The sequence below is a fragment of the Sceloporus occidentalis genome, unplaced genomic scaffold (genome assembly GCF_023333645.1).
Source record: "Sceloporus occidentalis isolate IW3139 unplaced genomic scaffold, rSceOcc1.0.p SCAF_1, whole genome shotgun sequence".
Classification (NCBI taxonomy): Eukaryota; Metazoa; Chordata; class Lepidosauria; order Squamata; family Phrynosomatidae; genus Sceloporus; species Sceloporus occidentalis.
The window spans coordinates 180861253-180881272 of NW_028316981.1; the positions used below are offsets into that span (position 1 = coordinate 180861253).

At 43.5% G+C, this 20020-nt stretch overlaps 1 protein-coding gene across 6 annotated transcripts in view; it reads right to left on the reverse strand.

Moving 5' to 3' along the window:
* The window catches only part of LOC149322932 (plexin-A3-like), a 106362-nt gene that overhangs the window by 26561 nt on the left and 59781 nt on the right, over nucleotides 1-20020 (reverse strand). For 4 of the 6 annotated variants that reach the window (XM_089484984.1, XM_089484968.1, XM_089484974.1 and 1 more), the window contains 14 exons: nucleotides 19148-19241; nucleotides 17843-18082; nucleotides 17138-17281; nucleotides 15442-15676; nucleotides 12480-12622; nucleotides 10531-10787; nucleotides 9041-9107; nucleotides 8490-8636; nucleotides 7230-7389; nucleotides 6757-6860; nucleotides 5899-5995; nucleotides 4957-5150; nucleotides 1927-2096; nucleotides 561-773 (listed from right to left, as the gene is read on the reverse strand). In XM_089484984.1, coding sequence (XP_089341110.1) covers nucleotides 561-773; nucleotides 1927-2096; nucleotides 4957-5150; nucleotides 5899-5995; nucleotides 6757-6860; nucleotides 7230-7389; nucleotides 8490-8636; nucleotides 9041-9107; nucleotides 10531-10787; nucleotides 12480-12622; nucleotides 15442-15676; nucleotides 17138-17281; nucleotides 17843-18082; nucleotides 19148-19241 — 2265 coding nt within the window. Of the gene's footprint in view, nucleotides 1-560; nucleotides 774-1926; nucleotides 2097-4956; nucleotides 5151-5898; nucleotides 5996-6019; nucleotides 6580-6756; nucleotides 6861-7229; nucleotides 7390-8489; nucleotides 8637-9040; nucleotides 9108-10530; nucleotides 10788-12479; nucleotides 12623-15441; nucleotides 15677-17137; nucleotides 17282-17842; nucleotides 18083-19147; nucleotides 19242-20020 lie in introns of those variants that run through there. The other 2 variants (XM_089484992.1, XM_089484998.1) reach the window with 2 other exon arrangements.

Below are 20020 nucleotides of genomic sequence, written 5' to 3' on the forward strand. Positions count from 1 at the left end.
TAGAACAGTGGTCCTCAAATTGTGCTCTTTAAGGGATTTTAGACTTCAGCTCCCAGAATCCCAGACTATTGGCCAACATGGCTCAGGCTTCTGGGACATGAAGTCCAAAATCTCTTAAAGGGCACAATTTGGGGACCACTGCATTAGAGGAACCAGGCTTCTGATAACAGTATTTTACTGTTCAGTATGAGGGTTTTTTTTAGTTGTTGTTGTTATGTGCCTTCAAGTTGTTTCTGACTTATGGCAACCCTAAGGTGAACCTATCACAGGGTTTTCTGGGGCTGAGACAGAGTGACTTGCCCAAGGTTTCATGACTCAGTGGGGAATCAAATATTGATCTCCAGAATCCTAATCCAATACTCAAACTACTACACCACAATGGCTCTCTCAGTAAGAGTTACAGATTAAAATAATATGCTGGGAAAATTTGTTAAAGTCACCTGAACTCCCCAGTGGGATGAAAGAGGTTGACCTGAAGTCTCACCTCCACTAGGTGTAGCAGGAACATCTTTTATGGCTTCACTTCTTAATGTTATACTCTTGCCCTCTCTGCAACTTACCTTTCTACCCAGCCTTTATAGACAGGAATGTCCTTGGCATACAGCAACTTGGTCGAAGGGGAGTCCTTGCCCAGGCGGTGCTCTGAGGTGGAGCATGAGTCCATGAAGGTCTGGGCCACCACAGAGAGGCAAGCATCTGTGATGCTGCTCTTGTGGATATCAAAAACAAACTGGGGGTTCTTGATGACATTCACCCAAAACCGCAAAGGCAGGCTGGAATGGAAAAGAAGCAAAATATGTGAGACATTGGCTTTGGAAGACTCACTGTCACAGTGATGCAAAATGTCCCTTTGAGAAGGAAGGGGAAGTGTGAGAAATAGAGTGAGACATCCAATTTTCATATTTTGTTTGGCGTGGGAGTGTTATTGCAGGGTTTTCTTTTCTTTTTTGAAACCCGGGGAAATACAAGCACAAATAGCTGAACACATCAAAGATGTAGGTTCTTGAGAGGGCTCCTAAATCATATGTTTCTACTGTTCTCAGTCTCATTTGCTGGAGATGGTACTTCCTATTTACCAAACTGTGTTCCTAGGAAAGTAAAATCCAATAGACGAAAGAGATCATGGCCTCCCCTTTCCTGACCTTAAAAAAAAGAGACTGGCAAAATACTTGGGGTCATGAGGGAGAGCTGCAATACTTTCATGGACACAGGCTTTCTTGGACCCAAAAAGACAATCCTAAATATGATCTGATCAACCAGTGAAGAACAGACCAGTGTCCTAAAGCAGGGAGCAGGAAAGAGACAAAATCCTTCTTTGCTGCCTGGCTAATGGCATGAATTTCAGGTAGGTATATTCAGGAAAAATGGGGAGACAGCTAATAATGTACAATACACATCTGGAAACTGCAGAAGTCAACTCTTAGTATGTGTGTGTGTGCGCATGGCCACCTTCAAATTGCTTGTTGACTTATGGTAACCTCATGAATTTCACAGGATTTTTAAAGGTAAAGAATACCTAGGAGGAGGTTTGCCAGTTTCTTCCTCTGAAATATAGCCTACAGCCCTTGGTATTCTTTGGTGGTCTTGCATCGTATTAAAAAGGGCTGACCTTATTTAGCTTCCTAGATCAGATGGGATTTGGTGCCTTTAGGGTATTTAGGCCTGGGGCAAAAAGTTTTCTTTTCCTACGCACTTAAGTGTGGTCAATCTTGACTAGAGTAGAGTTATTGAATCCACTGGATCTACTTATATGTTGACACACCAGTCAACAACTGATTCAGTGGGTCTATTAAGTGGGACTGAACAATAGGAATCCTTCCATTTGGTGCCAGTTACCAAGCACTAGGCTTCACTCACAAGCCAGCAAAGCCTACAGGTTCATGCAATAGGCCTAGGGATCAGAGGCAAAAGCCAGAAGTCTCTTACCAGTTGCTTTTCCAGGTATGCCGAACGTCAGGGTCACCAATCTGCCTCCGTTCTGCCTGTTCATCCAGGAAGTCAAACATGTATTTGATGGGCAGGGGGAGGGCACTGGCTCGGTGGGCTGTGCTGAACACAGTTTCAAACAAGTCATCTACAAACTTCTGCAATGTGCCCTGGGAAGGGAGGGGGGGGGAAGAGAGAAAAACCTTCTGGAAAATGTCTTTTCAGATGTATGGAGAAAACTAAAGGCTGTAACTGGGACATCCCAGCTATTTTTCCTTAACCTCATCCCTTCCATGCTAAGAAATACCAAATCTCCACCAATGTGAAATGAGAAGAGACAACAGCAAGAACAGACTACCAAAAATCCCATCACCTCCACAGAAGGGTAGCGGTAACAATAGCACAACTGTCAGACAGAAACCAAAAACGATCAAGGGGCCTGTGCACTGTGCATCAGATGCTGTTATATGGTTGCTGTTTCAGATTTCTAAAAATCTTGTTCTTCATTAAAAAAATCAAACCACATACAAAAGCCTAGCCCTCATGTACACATACTTGATCAACATGTTTAAGACTGAGAAAACAAGTTTTGCAATCTTAGGTGATTTCAACTTTAGGGGAATGTAAATACATCCAGGGCAGATGCTCGTCCAGTTTTTAAGCCAGGGAGCCACCAATCTACAGAGATTCCATCTTTTGGGGATTCAACTTGTTCGCTAAACCTCTTTCAGCCCACTGCAACACCCACACCAAAACATACCAGAACCCATACTTCACTGTGAAGCCAAGAGGAAATAGAGTTGATGTCACCAGCTGACAGATGTCATTTTAACTCCTGATGACTTCATCCTGTGGCTTCACTAACACTAAGACAGCATGGGCAGTAGAATGGAACCCTTTGGAACTTCACAGTTTAATAGCTATGAGGCTGAATCGCAACCCCCTAAATGCCACTCTCTACATATTGCCTTGTAGGAAGGAGCAGAACCTTTGTAATATTGTGCCACCTATGTTAATGTCATAGTTAATGCCATAGTCACAGTGTCAATCCAACATGATACCATGGCCAACAGTTTCAAAAGCTGCTGAGAGAGCCAGAAGAATCAAGTAGGCATCCAATCAGACATCTAAGTGACACAAAAGGAAAAATACTCCACTTGCAAAATTCTGGGACCTTTGCTATGATCAAATAATAAATGAAAATTTGGTACAGAGATGGGGAAGAACAGATCCAAACTCAGTATTCTCCAGCAAAGTACCACCATCCTTGTTTCTGAGTACATAACCTTCCACTTCAAATCCTCAGTTTTTCTAAATGTTCTGCTTCCAACACTGTCTCAGCTGTTGCTGGACACTCCTTCTTGAGCAAATTCCCTAATAATTTCCATCAAGTGACATCAAGCCCTTTCAAAAGTCCCAAAGGCTTCCCCTGCCTACCTGTTAAATAAAATTTACACTCATTTAAATGGTTGATGTTTCTTCCAAAGGAACAATGGAATGATGGTTTTGCAAGGATGTGAACAGCAGCATTACATACTGTGTGTGAGTGTTGTGTGCCTTCAAGTCACTTCTGACTTATGGTGATAGTAAGGTGAACCTATAATGGGTTTTTCTTGGCACGTTTGTTCTGAGGCAGTTTGCCATTGCCTTTCCCTGAGGCTGAGAGCATGTGACTTGCCCAGTGTAACTTAATGGTTTCATGGCTGAGCTGGGAATCGAGCCCTACTCTCCAGTATCGTAGTGTAGCACTCAAACCACTACACCTTGCTGGCTCCATCCATATGTATTAAAGCCAAATGCTGGATTACAGTAATGTGCTTATATCAATTCCAAAGAATGAAAGAAAGCATATGTGCATGTGTACATGCACACAGACAGTGCTTCCAGGCTGATGGCACCAAGTGACATTATTCAAAAGATACTGAACAACTATCTTGTCTTCTTTTTCTGGAGAAAGAATGGATAAGGCAAAGAATCAGTGAGAAAGCACAAGATGGTAAGGAGTGGAAGGTTCTGAAGATGGTCATGTTATAAAAGCTTCATCAGTAAGCACCCACTCTCCTACAATAATAGCACAAGTCAGCCACTAAGTGACACCTGGATTCCTTCTCACCAACAGATAATTTACTGATCTGGCTTTGCCAGAGGATTTAACAACATGCCATTTCACTTTATGTCAGCTAAATCTCTGGACTGAATTTAGATGTCAGCTGTTAGGTAATTGGTTTGCCACATGGACAACAATGAGCATGTCTCTGTAACTCAGACAGGACATGGAAGGATACCCTGTTCAGAAGTCAATCTCAAGGCATCTGTGATAGTGGAAAGTTAGACAGGAATGATTGTGCAAGGACTGAACCAGCTAGGAAAATGTCTTCCCAGCTATTTCTTTTAAAAAGAAAAAAAAGGTCTGCAGTTATAAAAATGATAAAGGAGGGGAGTTAAACCTATGACTCTTTAGCCATTGTTGGACTGGGTCCCATGATCCATGACAACTGGCCTTGCTGGCTGGAGCTGATGGGAGCTGGCATCCAACACTTGAAAAGCTGCAGGTTCCCCATTCCTGCAATAAAGGATCCAGGAGGTAAGTGGAGGGAAGGCTGATAGATAATCAATATTTTAAATTATACAATTTCTATACAAGAAACAAGTATTAAGATGGTAGAGAGAAAAAAGGATGCTAATTCCTCAATAGCAGAAAAGATGTTAGAGGGAACTATTTATTACCTTGGTTGATGAAGCAAACTGCAAAGAGCCCTCCTCTACGAAAAAGAATGCAGCCTAGGGAAACGGTGTAATGTCTGCTGACACTGACTGTTCTTGGGCTGGATTGAGAATTTTATGTGGCCTTCCAGATGCTTGACTGCAATTTCCAGCAGCCCTAGCCAGCAAAGCCAATGGGGAAGAATGCTGGGTGCTGCAGTCCAACAAGTACTGGAAATCCAGATGACTTCCACCCGTGGTTATGCACAGAATACACAGATTAAATTCATCTCCTGATAGACTGATTCTGTTCCCTTCCTGCCATACCTTAGTGGCAAGGAGCCGGGTGAGGTAGATTTCAGACACCATCTTGCTCCCTCGTTCCCCTTCCTTGGGATCACCAAGATGCTCGTGGTTCTTGACCAGATGCCAGAGACGGGTGCCTGAATCTTGGTCCGGAGTGAGGATGGGGGCTCGTGAGCGCAAGCTCTCAGGGCTGCTGGAGGTACGCAGTAAACTCTCTGTGGGAGTGGAAAAATAAAAGAAAAAGAAGAAACAGCAACCACCTTGAGCTGATAACAATGAACCTTATTTCAGGCTACTCAGAAGCTCCCTTCTCACATGGACATAGGATTCCATTCCTTTAGAATTCAACAAGACTGAGCAGCAGAATTCAACTGGGCTGGTAATACCAGAAGTAACCCCATCACCATTCCACACAGGCCAAGTAATACATACTTTTTTCCCCTCCAGCCACAGAGCCACAGAATGGGTGTGGTGGTTAAATTACAGGCATTCCATCCTTGGAATAGCAGTGGTGATCACAGCCAGGCCAGGGCGATACTAGCAGAAAACTCAAGGATAAAAGATTTGGACGTGGCAACAGCCCTCCTCAAAGGGTGGTATGAAAACGCCACTTGGATTAAGTGACAAGGGAGACAGACCACAGAAAGTCACAGTTGTGATGTGCTGCAGACATACACAGTAATGAGAGAACATCAACTTCACATGCAGGTTCACTCAGCACCATATATAATGGGGAGCAAGAGTGTGCATAGACACACAAACAAAATCTAGATGTCACAAACTTCCATTCTCAGGTTTTGGAGATTTAGGCAGGGTAGAACTTGGCATCATATGTATCCTATGTTTATGTGTTTTAACTTAATGTGTTTAAATGGTTTTATGTGTTTTAATCTATTATTGTAGCCCGCCTTGAGGAGAGGCAGATAAGAATGGGGAGTGTCCACAGAATTTGCCATTCCTTACCATAGCGGCTCAGAGAGTGGGTGAAAGTGAAAGAGCTGGCAATATTGTAGCCCGATGCCTGCCTAGGAACCAGTGCCACTGTGGAGCCATCTGTTACCTGCACATTGAATTGCAGGGATGGCAGGGGTGGAAAACATGGTAGGGGTGGGGTGGTTAAAGGTAGGAGTGGGGTGGGAAAAGAAATAAGAAGAACAGAGCAAGCATTACCACAGCACATTTGAAATGTCTACTACATTTTCCATACAATATCTGATTCATCTTTGGAGTAATATAAATCTCCAGAATCTTAAGTAAGGTAGCATTATGACCCACATATCGAGGAAAGAACATGTATGCAGTTGTGGCTGGCAGAACAGCAGTTTAGCCTAGAGTCAGCTGTCTCATGATGGAGACAAGAGTTGAACAAGAGGCTTCCTAGCTTGCAGTTTTAGCCACTATCTTGCACCTGTTTCTACTGCAACATGCAAGAATATGCTTAGGATAACCACCCAGAAGGCAGATGATCACAGGAGCATTCAAATATTTCCATGAACAAGGCCCCAAGGCAAACCACATTCAGAAGCCTTCTGTTCTTTCCTGTGGCAGCACATTCATGTAGGTCCAGCCCCAGCCACCTAATTTAGTTTGCTCCTCAAATCTTCAAATGGTGTCCAAAGTACTATTTATTTCTGGAGGAAAATCCTGCAGAATATGAAACAGACACCATATTTTGAGCTGTCTATGATTAGTACAAGGAAACCAAACCTGCATTCTCAAAAAGACTACTGAGTTTTCTATGTTGTGATAGCTCCAAGCTATAAAGTACATATTATTACAACAGTTAATCTGCACCGAATGATGGATGGGAAACACAGTTACCTGATAATGTCCTAGGGTGTTGAGATGTTTCCAGTCTCCTTCAATCTTGCTAGTGGCATCTTCATCCTGCAGGACAGTGCGACCACCATTGCCTTGACACCATTCTGAGATGAAAACAAAAGTCTGTGAGCCAAAAGTGTGCTATATATCCATTCCATGCTCCCCTTTTTCTTTATAACTCAAGGCAATGGCCAATTACAGTGGGCACTTGGTATCCACAGTGGTTTGGTTCCAGGACCCCCCATGGATACCAAAATCTATGCATGTGCAAATCCCATTAAATACAATGACACAGTTAAATGGTGTCCCATATATAAATGGCAAAATCAAAGTTTGCCTTTTGGAATTTATATCCTTTTTGAATATTTTCAAGCCATGGATGCTTGAATCCATAGATATGGAGGGCCGATTGTACTCATGTCTGCATCATGCTTCCAGCCCCACCCACTTTCTATCATGCTCTGCTTTCATACCTAGCTCCATGTCCTCAGCACGTGGGCGCTGTGAATAGGGTACCCCTCGGTATACAGCATCTAGCAACTTCTCCTTCACTTGTGTCACCGAATCACAATTTAAAACCTTGACAGGCACCGCAGGGCCCCCAGGTGGCTCAGGTGGAGTACATAAGAGTGTCTAGGAGGAGAAATAAACTTGTTACTTTTCTGTTATCACAGTGCTGGGTTCACATGTTCTTGCATTTGGAAGCACCAAGATATTTTCTGTGCTGCTTCAGCAAGCTTAATCTGATTTCCTGCAGCTTCAAGTTCTAAGCAGAAATGATTGATAGACTTCTAGAATGCTTTATTGTTGTTCAGCCCCTCATGTGAACTCGGAAGACATTTTGCATGTTAAAATCTTTACTACCAAGCAAACACAGACATAGTGCAGCACGCTATCTGCTCCTTGCCAGAGCAAACTGAGGAAGCCCAGTTTGCTTATTGTTTCAGCAATATGAAAGTGTGTAACATATCTTTCTGAGCCCGTGAACTCCTCCCAACCCTATTCCCAGCCTATAAACAGCTTCTAGTACAGGAACTTCCCCCATTAATGACATTAACTTCATCCTTCTCTGTCCCACTCTAGTGTATCTTCCATTTCATTGTACAGGTTGAACTTCCCTTAGCCAAAATGCTTGGGACCAGTAGTGTTTTAGATTTTGGAATACCTGCATTTACATATACATACATAATGAGATATCTGGGAGATGGAACCTAAGTCTAAACACAAAATTATTTTTTGTTTCTCTCATATATATATATATATATATATATATATATATATATATATATATTAGCTTGGAGGTAATTTTATACAATATTTTAAAATAATTTTGTGCATGAAACAAAATTTGTGTACACTTAACCATCAGAAAGGGAAAGTGTCACTATCTCAGCCACCCATGAAAAAAGTTTTGGTTTTGGAATATTTCCAGTTTTGGAACTCTGGATAAGGGAAACTCAATGTGTATACAGTTTCCAGCCCTAACCACAGCCTTGCTTCCTCTAAGTAGGTCTCTTTTGAGGCTTAAGCAGTGCACTGCATAAAGCACAATTATTAGAAATGCTCAGTCTAGTAGTATGCCCAGTCTGATAGTATGGACTGCTCCAAGCCATATAGACTGCAAGCCAGAGTGGCACACTTGCAGACGTGTTTCTGCTCTACTGTATGGAATGACGTGTTAGCTCCCTGGGCTATAAGAAAGCAAAGTACTCCATCACAGCCTCTAAGCTCACCAAGGTCTTGTAATCAATCTGCTGGCGAATAAGCTTGTCCTCGCTCAGTGAGTAGCGTGCTTCACCTGTGATGGCATCTATTGGGCCTTTCTCCATCTGCTGCTTGATGGCACAGAAGAGCATAAATAGTGGTTCTCCAGCACACTCCTGGGGGGGGGGGGTGAAAAGACAGGGGTTGTAGACAGCAAAAAACAGAGGATGATGCTTTATACCAGGCCAGACCTTTTACACACCTAATCTACTACGGTTTGCTTTCACTGGCAAAGGCCTTTCACATCACCTGCTACCTCATTATTATTTTAAACTGGAGATTCCAGGGGACTGATCTTGGTACCTTGTATTGCTAAACAAGGTACTGAACTAATGAGGTATGGTCCCTCCTTCCTCCCTAGTCTCACACCAGGATTTTCACTTCCATTCCCCCCTTCCCATGTCCAGAATTGCTTGAGCTAATAGTTCATCAGCCCTTCTTATATTCTTGTTCTCATACTGAACAACTCTTCTTGGGCAGAATTCAAGTGTCTGAAAACCTTGTTCCCACATTTCCTCACCTTGAGGAATCTGTGCAGCAGAAAGGTAAACCAATTGGTCAACATTTTTTCAGCTACTGACTCCGTCCTGGGGCAAGGATAAGAGATAGAAAGGGGGAAAAAATCAAAGCACAATTTTTCACATGTGGCATGTAGATAAAGTCCCTACCACCCATATAACATTGTCAAGATATATGCCAAATAAATCTGAGAGCTCTCCTTCCCTGTCATATGTATAAGAAATCTGCCTTTCCCCATGCCAAATCTGGAGAATATATGGTCCTCTGGATATTGAGTGTCTACTGCCATCATCCTCTTCTACTGGCCAAGTTGGCGGGTGACTCAACTGGAGCCTGAAAGGCCACAGGCTCCTCAGTGCTACTCTATACTTTGTTCCAATGATACTTAATCTAACGCAGAGACCAAGTTATGGAGATATCCTTTCCTTCCTTGCCATTTCCAGACTATGGTCCAAAGTGGGGTGATCCACTTTGACTGGAGAGAAGAGAAAACAACAGCAGAAAAGATGGGGCAGGGCACCTCACAAAATACTGTGAATGATTGTGCAGGACTCCAGAGAGAAAATAAGGCATGTCACTTGGATAAAACTCATCCAGGAGGATCTGGTGACCATGCCAATCTTTGCAAGTTAATTGCTGGGGAATTTATACACACCCATCCCACCCAAGATGTTTGCTGGCTGAGACAAAAGATATGATGGCCTTCTACTCCACTACATATTTCAAAACTGACCAGTCTGGAAGTGAAATTTTGATTCTACATTAACAATAGGACAGGGTTCTCCTCCATTCCTGAAGACAGTAGGCCAGCACAGACAGTGAAGAATGCTTGGCATTTGTACTATTGTTCTCCCAGAGGGGAAAGGCCAGAGAACTTGCCACTGTTTCCTTCCACTAGCCAGCTGTCACCTGAGAGGCACTTGCTTCATCTTTCGTGAGGCAGGGGTGGGGAAAGTGCAGCCTGTGGACATTTTTACAGATCCCATTAGTCTCCTCCAAGGCCTTTGAACCCCACAACTCTTTATTTTAGTTCAGTGTGAGTTCTGGGCAATTTTCTCTGAGAATTGTGCCAACCCCTCAAACACCCCCAAAACAAAACATGCAACAACAGTTATATCATGGCCATGTTGGCCATGATATAGCCCAAAAAGAAGAGAGTATCTGCACATTGTTGGGGTGTGTGGTTTGTGGGAGTGGGATTAGGAGAAATTGCCCCCCAATCCATTCACAATGGCTCTGCTCCAATAGAGTTTGAGAAGTCATGGTAATTCTTCATGGAACTGTTGAAGAGGAATAAAACAAAAGCAGCAGCTGTGGGGAGTGAACTAACAATAGGCTGATACAAGGCTTTTGGCCTTTAAAACTCCAATAATTCCTGGGGTGTAATACAGAGAAGCAATCAAGAGCATGATGGCACTTAACTGGTGCCAAAGCAACAGCAGTGTTTAGTGGGGCAGAGTGGGGTGGGAGGTGTCAAAACCAGCTTCTCACCGGCGGAGCAGGAGCTTTGGGTGGGCGCGATTCTGGAGATTCTTCTCAATGAGGTCAGCCAGTAGCTGCTTCAGTACCCCAGTTGCATAGTCAAGCCTGCCCTGCAAGGCCACCATAGTCAAAGAAGCCACAGCCCCTCGGTCCCGCATGGAGAAGCCACGTTGGCCCTCCAGCGTGTGGATGAAGGTCAGCAAGAAGGGCCGTGTGTGCAGCAACTGCCCAAAGAGACGGAGCCCTTTCTCTGTGCTTGGTGGGGTCTGTAGAAGTAGGAAAAGAGCAGTGCTATGAGCCAAGCAGACATAAACAAAGGCAGATGAAAATTAAATGATTTCTTGTCCCTTTTCAAGACATCCTGAACAAAAAAAGGGCAACTAGTTAGAAGTCCTTTAGCTTCTAGACCTCCCATTTTGCTTCTACCTCTAAGAATTTCAGAGTCACTAAGGGGGGTGCAAGCTGCACCAGTTCACATCGGGTGGTGATCCATCTGCCTTTTGGCAGAAACAGGCTGTAGCATTCATCTGTGCCCCTTTAAAATGCTGGAACTCAGTGGAAGAGATGGGGTGAGTGGGGTGAAGATCAGTGGGAGGAAAAATAAGAGTCCCAGTTTTTTTTTAAATATTTTAAAATATTAAGATTTATTTTTTAAAAATATTCTTTACAAATTTTCTTCAAAAGCATCACATCTTACCAAATTGTCACTTTAAACACATGAAACTATGTTAATGTAAATACATGTAGGTTCTTCATATGATATAGTAATTTAAATATATAATTTTAATTTTGCACAACTAAAGCCATTATGTTCAACAATCTGTAGGAATTATGATTAATGAGTAAAATTACAAAATTACTAAGGATTCTGTATGGCTTTGCATTGTGAGGAGGTCATGGCACTGGGTGATAGCAACCATAGTGATGCCATGGCAGACTACTAAAACTGCTTTGCTAGCCTAAGCTTGGAAAAGTTACTTTTTTGGACTAAAATTCCAGAATACTACAGCCAATGGCCATGCTAGTTGGGGAATTCTGGGAACAATAATCCAAAAAGGAATTCATCTAAGCTCTTGATTAGATCAAAGGATCTGACTAGGCCACCATTTTGTTTCCAACGGCAATAAGATGCCTCTGGCAAATCACAACCAGGACATGACAAAGTTGCCATGCCCTACACATGTGTGCCCTGACATGTTTTGGTACCCATAGGAATATAGTGCTTCTAAATATTAATTTGATGAAAGTTAAACAAGGCCTTCCAGAAGGAGCATTTTATGCTCCCACCAAGGGTGTTTTGATGCTGCTCTGTGGCCAGTGGGGCAACTTCCAGAACAGGATGCGTTTAGATGGACAGCTCCAAGCCCTGATAAACAAAAGACATGGAAGACACCAGGCAGCTACTCCATTTTTCTTTCCTTAATTTCTTTTCTGATTATAAAGGAGATGGATGAAGTAGTGGCAAAACACAGGTTAAAAATGGAAGACCATGATGCCTGGACACATATACATGGACAGAAAACACACACATACCACCATAAAATCCTATGGTGAAAACAAGGCAATTAGACAACAAAGGCCTCATTTGGAAGGAAACTTAGGAACAAGCATCTGAATGGGAAAGCTATCAAATGGAGAGATGACAACAATGACCTAGGAGGATAAATTGCTTAACATGCAAAACTGCCACATTGTAGGCATTTGTCTTCAGCTCAGCTACTCTTAAAGCAGGGATGAGGATTGGTCAGCCATCCAGATAGTTAGAATGCAATTCCCAGCAGCCCCAGCCAGCATAGCCAATAATGAAGAATGCTGGGAGTTCAACAACTTCTGGAACTGTATGATTCCTACCTCTGCATTAATGGGAGATTTCCCTATGATACTGATCTCTCAACTCCCCCTTCTCCTAATAGTTTAGGCACAAAACACCACCACCACCTCCCATGCCTTGCACTCACACTGGTTTCCTGCAGTGCTGGGTGATCGTCCACCCCTGGGAAGAGCACACGCCTCGCATACGTCCGATAGTCCAGGAAGGGGATCTTCACGCCATCCATGTTATTTGTCAGCTCGTTAATATCTGTCTGCAGCTCAGCAAAAGCTGGAGAAGGTGGAGGACTGTCAAAAGTGCTGGGCTGTAGGTTCACAGTGGGTGATCGTCTTCAATGTGCCCCCTCCCCACAAGGGCTTTGACACCGAAGGGAATCCACACAGGGAGCATGCACCAAACCCACCTCACAACAGCTTTGCCCAACTGGAAAAGGACCCAATTGACATGCAACAATTGGGGTGGGGAGTTGGGTGGTGGAAGGGTCTTCCAATCCTTCTACGTGGGAACAGGAACACAGACAATCACAACTGGTAGCTGTGTGTATATGTGTATTTTGGCAACTCATTCACACATGTGGCAGGCATGTGCTGGGAACTTTGGCCAAAGTACAGAAGGCTGTAAAGGAAACCAGATTCTCAGGACTCCATGGAAACCATACTTCTCATTAGACACCACCATTAGTTCCTTCATGGCAGTTGCAGCTTGGAAATGTTCATTTTTTGGACTTATCTCCAGTGGCCATGCTGACTGTGGGATTTGGGGATGTGTAGACTCCCAAAAGTTCCTGTTGTAACCAGATTCCCCAAAACTACTATCCTTCTACTAAGCTTCACACACAGTGCTTTTCCCCCACCTCAGCAACATTTCACACAGGAAAAGAGAAACACTAATGGGTACTTTTAACACCATTTCATGACCAAGTTACCTCAGCCTGACACATCTACATGTTGCTAATGGGAGTAGAATTCAGAGCCATAGCCATGTTAATCTGGAATACCAGTATCAAAAGGATCTTGTAGCACCTTTGAGACTAACTGAGCGCAAGAGGCTGCAGCATAAGCTTTTGTAGGGTTGGCCTACTTCCTCAGATGCATGGAGACATCTGAGAAAGTAGACCAAGTTTATGAAATCAACTTCTCAAAGGCGCTACAAGAACCCTTTGAATACTGCTATTGCTAATGGTTCTTTGTCTACTCTTCATTCACTCTGAAACAGCATGAAAGGGGAGGGTTGCCATTATGTTAGGTGAGGGGGGCATATGATGTTCTCCCTCAGATAGTAAAATGTCTTGGACCAACAGAGGAAGGTGTTCTCCCAGGATAGGCAGTTACGGTTTGCAATGGAAAAATATGTCTCAGCACACCCCAACTGGCTGGGGGATAACACAAACCAAGATACCTAGAACACACCTGGTTGAGGAAGGTTGCCATGTAAATAGATAGTGGAGTTCTTCCTGAGCTGCTTTAGTGGCCTTTATAAAGCTGTGCTGGAGAATCTTTTGAACTACAGTCCCAATAATCCCTTGCCATTGGTCATACTGATTGGGGTTTATGGGAGTTGAAGTTCAACACATCTAGACTTAAACTATTCTCCAATCCTCAAATAAAGCATTGTCATACTGCAAAAACAGCAAAGTATTGGATTTGTTCCCTTGTGAGTCCGTATGGTGTATTAGTTTTTCCAAGAACATTTTGTATCTGCCCACATGCCTTTCCATCTATGTGCACAGGAATGCAAGGGCATCTTCTTGCTTTCCCTGAAGATATACTGTTAACTCCTTGAAACTAGAGGGGTTGAAACTTGCTCATATTTTAACAGCAACAAAATGAAGATATCCCCAACATAAGGCAAAACAGGGATAGCTGAAAGGTTGGTCTTAGTGTTATAGGGGGTCAGTCCCAGTGTTATAGGAGGTAATGACCACCATTTCCTTTGTTAAAACTGATGCCTGTCATTCAGAGAGGGTGGAGAATTGGGTTGGTCTCCAGTTCAAAACAAACTGACCTAATTCATACTTCCCAGATAAATATGTGGATCAGAGCATGTTATTAATTGGACTGCACTCTTTTTCAAAGGCCTGTTACAGACTGCCAAAATAAAGCTGCTTCGGGTCTCTTTGGAGGTATGCTGTTTAAATGATGCATGCATCCTAAGAATCCGGAAGCTGCACCAAAGCTGCACTCCAGTACTTAGGAATGGAGTGTGGCTTTGGCGCAACCTCCGGACTCTTAGGACCCTTGCATCATTTAAATAGCATACCTCCAAAGAGACCTGAAGCAGCTTTATTTTGGCAGCCTGTAACAGGCCAAACTTTGCACTATAGTCCTCAGCACAAAAACTGTGCAGAAAAACTTGTATGTTATCCAAAGCTGCACTGCATATATTAGCGGTAACGTGTGTATAAAGATGCACATCAGGGGGAAAAATTGCATGGATAATTGTGTATATAGGACAAAAAGTAGATACAAAAATAACTGTGAATATTCATGTATATATGTGTGTGTATATATAAATATATTTAAACTGATGCAGAAGCTACAGTATGTGGAACACACATGAATGGATTAATTAGAAACTGACAAAGAATCACCCATCCCTACTGCCTACGCTGCAGGTCTGTCCTAACCAACCACAGCTACTCCTCACTCTGGGAGCATGACCTGATTCAGTCATCCACATACTGTTCCCCAGACCTGGAAAAGTTACCTCTTTGGACTACCACTGCTGGGATCTACCAGCCAACCTGGGCACTGGTCATTCTGAGAGCTGTGGCCCAACAGAGTAATTTTTCAAAGCTCTGTCCCAAAAAGCTGAAATCTGAAGCACTGTTTGCTAAACCACTACCTACATATCCATCTGGACGCCACAGAGAAACACTGCCAGAGAAAGTATCTTTCCCTGTCATTGCTCCCATGTCAAGCTCAACTTGTTTGAGGGAAGATGCCAAAGTGAACTGAGGCAATGAAGAAATATAGCTTTGAGTTAGAAAGGTACACTGCCCTTGTACCCAGAGCTGTGTTGCTGGCTCCTCCCAATCAGTTGCTGCAAGTGCCCCTGCTATGTCTCCATCTCCCCTAATCCCTCAATACCTTCCTTGCACTCCAGGGCCACACGAGACTCCAAGTTGTCCATCTGCAACTGAAGGCGTTTTAAGGTACGGTCTGCGTCCCGTGTCTTCCGCTTATAAGCCACCAGCACCCCGATGATAGCTCCCAGAAGCAAGCTTCCTCCTGCTCCAAGCCCAACGAGAGCCGGCAAAGGCAGGGCTGCCTCAGGGTAGATATGAAGAGTCCCAGGAGAGAATGACATACCTCCCACCAGGATCTACAAAAGGAGAAGATCCAGAGGTTAAACATTCCGTTAGCACCACCCTGCTGTTTCAAAGGCCCATTTACAGTAGTTTATTTGCAGACTGCAGGACACTTTTTGGAATCCCACAAAGCAGACCACAGGGGCCTCTCCTTTTGCCATTTGTTCTGGTGATCCAGAGGGCAAATGTTTTTGGATATGGACACTTAGCTACCTGCACAGTTCAGGGAACAGCTGTCAAACTCACTTGTCCAAAGGGTGCTCAGGACTTGTTCTTGGAACACCATTATGCCCTCCACAGTACAAAAGGCAGTGGAGCTCCACAGGTTTTGCTGTTGACTGACAACAGTGGATGGGAAAACTCCAGCCTTTGAGTCAAATTTGGCCAGTTCATGTTCCCCGTCCATTTAATGGTAATCTTTTTTTTTTTTTTGGGGGGGGGGGGGACCTGCCCCTCCTCTAAAATCCCAACTCAAGCGATTCCCTGCTAGGCTTCACTTCTTTTTCACATGAGAAATGGAAATAAGAGCAGAAAAATAATCCCAAAATGGCCTAGAAATTGTATCTAAAGCTCCCGCAAGTGCATGCAAATACACATAAAAACCTCTCCAGCCCACAGAATCCCCCACTCCCTTTCAAATGCCTTTTTTCACTTTGTTTCTCCTACAAAATGCAGACAGAAAATGACACAATGTCACTTCTGGCTGTCTTTTTGAAAAAGAAAGGGAAAAGAAAACAAGCAATTTGTATGTGCTTCTGGTTGCAAGGTGTGACCCATGGGAGGGCTGGGATTGGATAACTGGCCCCTGACCCTCTTCAGTTGTCCACCTCTGTTGTATAGGGAAGGGAAAGGAAAATGAGAGCTGGCCATGCTCAGCTAGCACTTGGCTACCAGAATGTTGTAGTTCCTTCCCCTTCTATGATTAGAGAAGAGGAGGAGGCAAGAACCCAATAATGTGGTTAAGTACTGCAAGGAAGATCAACCTGATGCTTCAGTCAAGTCAATGATATCAAGAGATATGGCCCCTGACGTTATCAAGTCTGTAGAGGGTTGCAAGAGGAATCAGTTCCATTTTTAGGTACTTACATTTGGTCTACAGAAAGTGTGCTTAGGTGAGGCCTTCCAGATGTTAAACTGCAACTCCCATAACCCTTTACCACTGGCTGTGCTGGCTAGGACTGATGTGACCTGCTGTCCAGCAACATCTGAATGACTACACTTTGCCCACTTCTGCCCTACAGGGTTGGGAAAGAATGGCTGGTCAACTGTACACCTACCCTTGCCAAAGAGTTCTCTTTCCCGGACATTATTCCTCGCAGTCCCCGATGCACACTGCAATGTTACATTGATACTGCAAAAGGCTATGGTACCTGTTCAAGCCCTCAACTGCTCACAATGTTATCTATGCATACCTGAATGAATGTATACCTTCCATATCCTCAAGTCTCCCACCCCAACCTCTACATCAGGTGTACCGTGACTGGCTGCTCTCCGGTTTGGCTTGGTGAATCACACAGCAATTGGGTCTCCGAGACAGTCAGGGTGCAGGGCTCTCCTCCAATCAACACTGTATAGTTGAGCCGTGTGCTCCCCGATACTGCTGGGATCAGGTTCCTGCCCTGAGAAACACAGGGATGTGAGAGACAGAAATAGGAGCAGCTTGTCCTGTGGTCCTGGATTTAGACATGGAGATGATAGTCTCCATGTACTCAGGATTTCCAAAATGTAAAGCTGACTTTCTTCACTATGAGCAAACTTGCTAGGAGGCATCATTTATGCCTCGTGAAGGGTGGGAAACAGCATTAAGAAGAATTCATCAAATCAATGCACTTCCTGGGGAGAAGCTTCTTGGCTGTACTGAGTATTGTGCAGAAGTGATGTGTATTTTATTTATTATTGCAAAATTTTATTTCACTGGGGATAGTCTTTAAAGAAATATGCATAAAAGTAATCCAGTTCTATGCCAAGAAAAGTTGCATTCTCTGTAGGGAGTATTAAAAATGCAAAAGAAAAGAAGTGTGGGTTTATTTGCATATATTTTTTTCATAGTTATATACATTACTAGTGAAAGCAAACATTCTAATGCTCACTCCCTTGATTACTTGGAGTTCTGATCAGGCAAATCATTCTCTTAATTACAATTAAATTTTAAATTCCCTGGGCCCAAATAGCTTCAGTACCTTGAGAACCACATGGGATCCAGGCTTGATCTCAAGGATGCCGCTGGGACCAAAAGGCTCAAAGCTGGGGTCTGGATAGTATGTAAAGGCCGAGCGATTCAGGGTACGCACAGCAGACACATCGTCCAAGAGGAAGCCAAACTCATCTGGGTGAGCACCCCCGAGAGGCAATGCCTGCTCTCCAGGTACAACGCCTGGAGCTTTACACAACATTACTGTGTCATTTAACACCTGGCAGCTCTGTAAGGAGGAGGATAAAAATATTCACTGCTACATTGGAGGGGAAACCAGAATACTTTTCTCTCAAACACCTGCTTTGATTACCATTCTGATATCTTAAAGCAGGGCTGAGGAATCTACAGCCCTCCAAGTTTTCAAAGACAACTCCCATCATTCCTCACCACTGATGTAATAATGGAGCAGGGCTAGGAACTTTGTTTTTCTCACAGGCTGAATTTGTTGGACGAGTAATCTGTTTGGGGTGAGATGCTAGAAGTGGGTAGGGTCAGAGCCAAATTTGGACATAGTGTTGCCATGTCACCTATTTTACAGAGGCCCATTTAAAAGCATTCTCTATTAAATAGCCTATTAGAAGGGTTGTCTGATGCAAAACTCATTGGAAGATAAGGAACTATAAGGGCCTTGATGTTACCCTTCAAAAGTAACCAGACTCATTGATTATCTATTCTGGCCACATTTGTCCTCTTTCTGCTGAAATGGATTGCTTTATGTGTTGTTGTTGCATGCTTTCAAGTCATTTCCAACTTATGGCAACTCTATGATGACCCCTTTAGGTGGTTTTCTTAGCAAGATTTGCTCTTAGGAGCTTTGTCATTGCCATCCTCTGATGCTAAGGACATGAGACTTGCTCAAGCTCACCCAATAGGTTTCCAGGGCAGAGCATGGGCTCAAATCCTGGTCTTCCAGAGTCCTAGTCTAACACCCAAACCACCACACCACATTGGTTCTCTTGTTTCATTGTACTTGTTTCTAAATGTGCACCTATGCCTTTTAGGTGAACATATCCAAATACAGTAGAAGGCAACTGTGGATTCTTTTTTGGTGATGCATTTCCTCTTTGGGTGCAATAGTAAAGTAGCACTATCCTTCTGCCCTTACTCTCTCTTTCCTGGGTTTTCCAAAACACTGAACTGATCTCTTGCAAAGAGCCATGCTCAACTAGGCCAAGGGATGAATTAACAAATGACTTCTCTGCTTCTGACAATAGACTCTCTACTCTTCCCCTGCTTCACAAGGTGAGATGTGTTCATTTCTTATTAGTAAGGACTTTCATAAAAGACTCACATTGACAGTTTCTATTCCACCATAGGCGGCTCGAACTCGTGGCTCCTGGATGGTCAGCAGGTGGGTCCCACTCACTGTGAGGCTGGTGCTACCACTGTGAGAAGCAAGCAAAAAGAAAAAAGATTCAAACCAGAAATGCTACCATATAATGATAAGGAAAAGGAACTAACAAGAAATGTGTGTCCCCACTTTTGTAACAGTAATGCACTATAGGTGCTGTCATGGCAATGAAGAAGCAGTCATATACAGCAGGCCAACTATGTTTAGTGTGGCATAAATACAGTCCTAAGCAAACAAACTTTGGGACCGATGTTCTTTTAATTTCTTTTCCCTTTCATCGATCCTTTCACAGGTCAGTTTTCCAAGTGACTATCACTACCTTTGAAAGTCTAAGTCTGTCTCTCTCTTTCTCTCTGGCTTTGCTTCGCGAACAAAGATTCAGGAAGGACTAAGTCTGTAGGCGAAGTAAAAAGTACCTTAGGAGTTCTGACATTCCCATCACACAGTTATGGGCACAGGTGCATGTGTGTCTGGGTGTATCACTGTATAGCCATACCTTATACAATGCTTCTACCTGGGGAAAAAACCAGTGTGGTTTAGTTGCTTTATTATTTATTTCATTCATATATAGCAGTGATGGCAAATGTTTTAGAGACTGAGTGCCCAAACTGCAACCCAAAACCCACTTATTTATTGCAAAGTGCCATGTCCCTCTGACTTTCTAGTAACAAACTCTGTGTTCAGGTTGATGGCGTGTGTGCCCACAGAGAGGGCTCTGAGTGCCACTTCTGGCACTCATGCCATAGGTTCGCCACCACTGATATATAGATACAGACACATATCTCTGCATATATGTATTATTAATGTGATGAT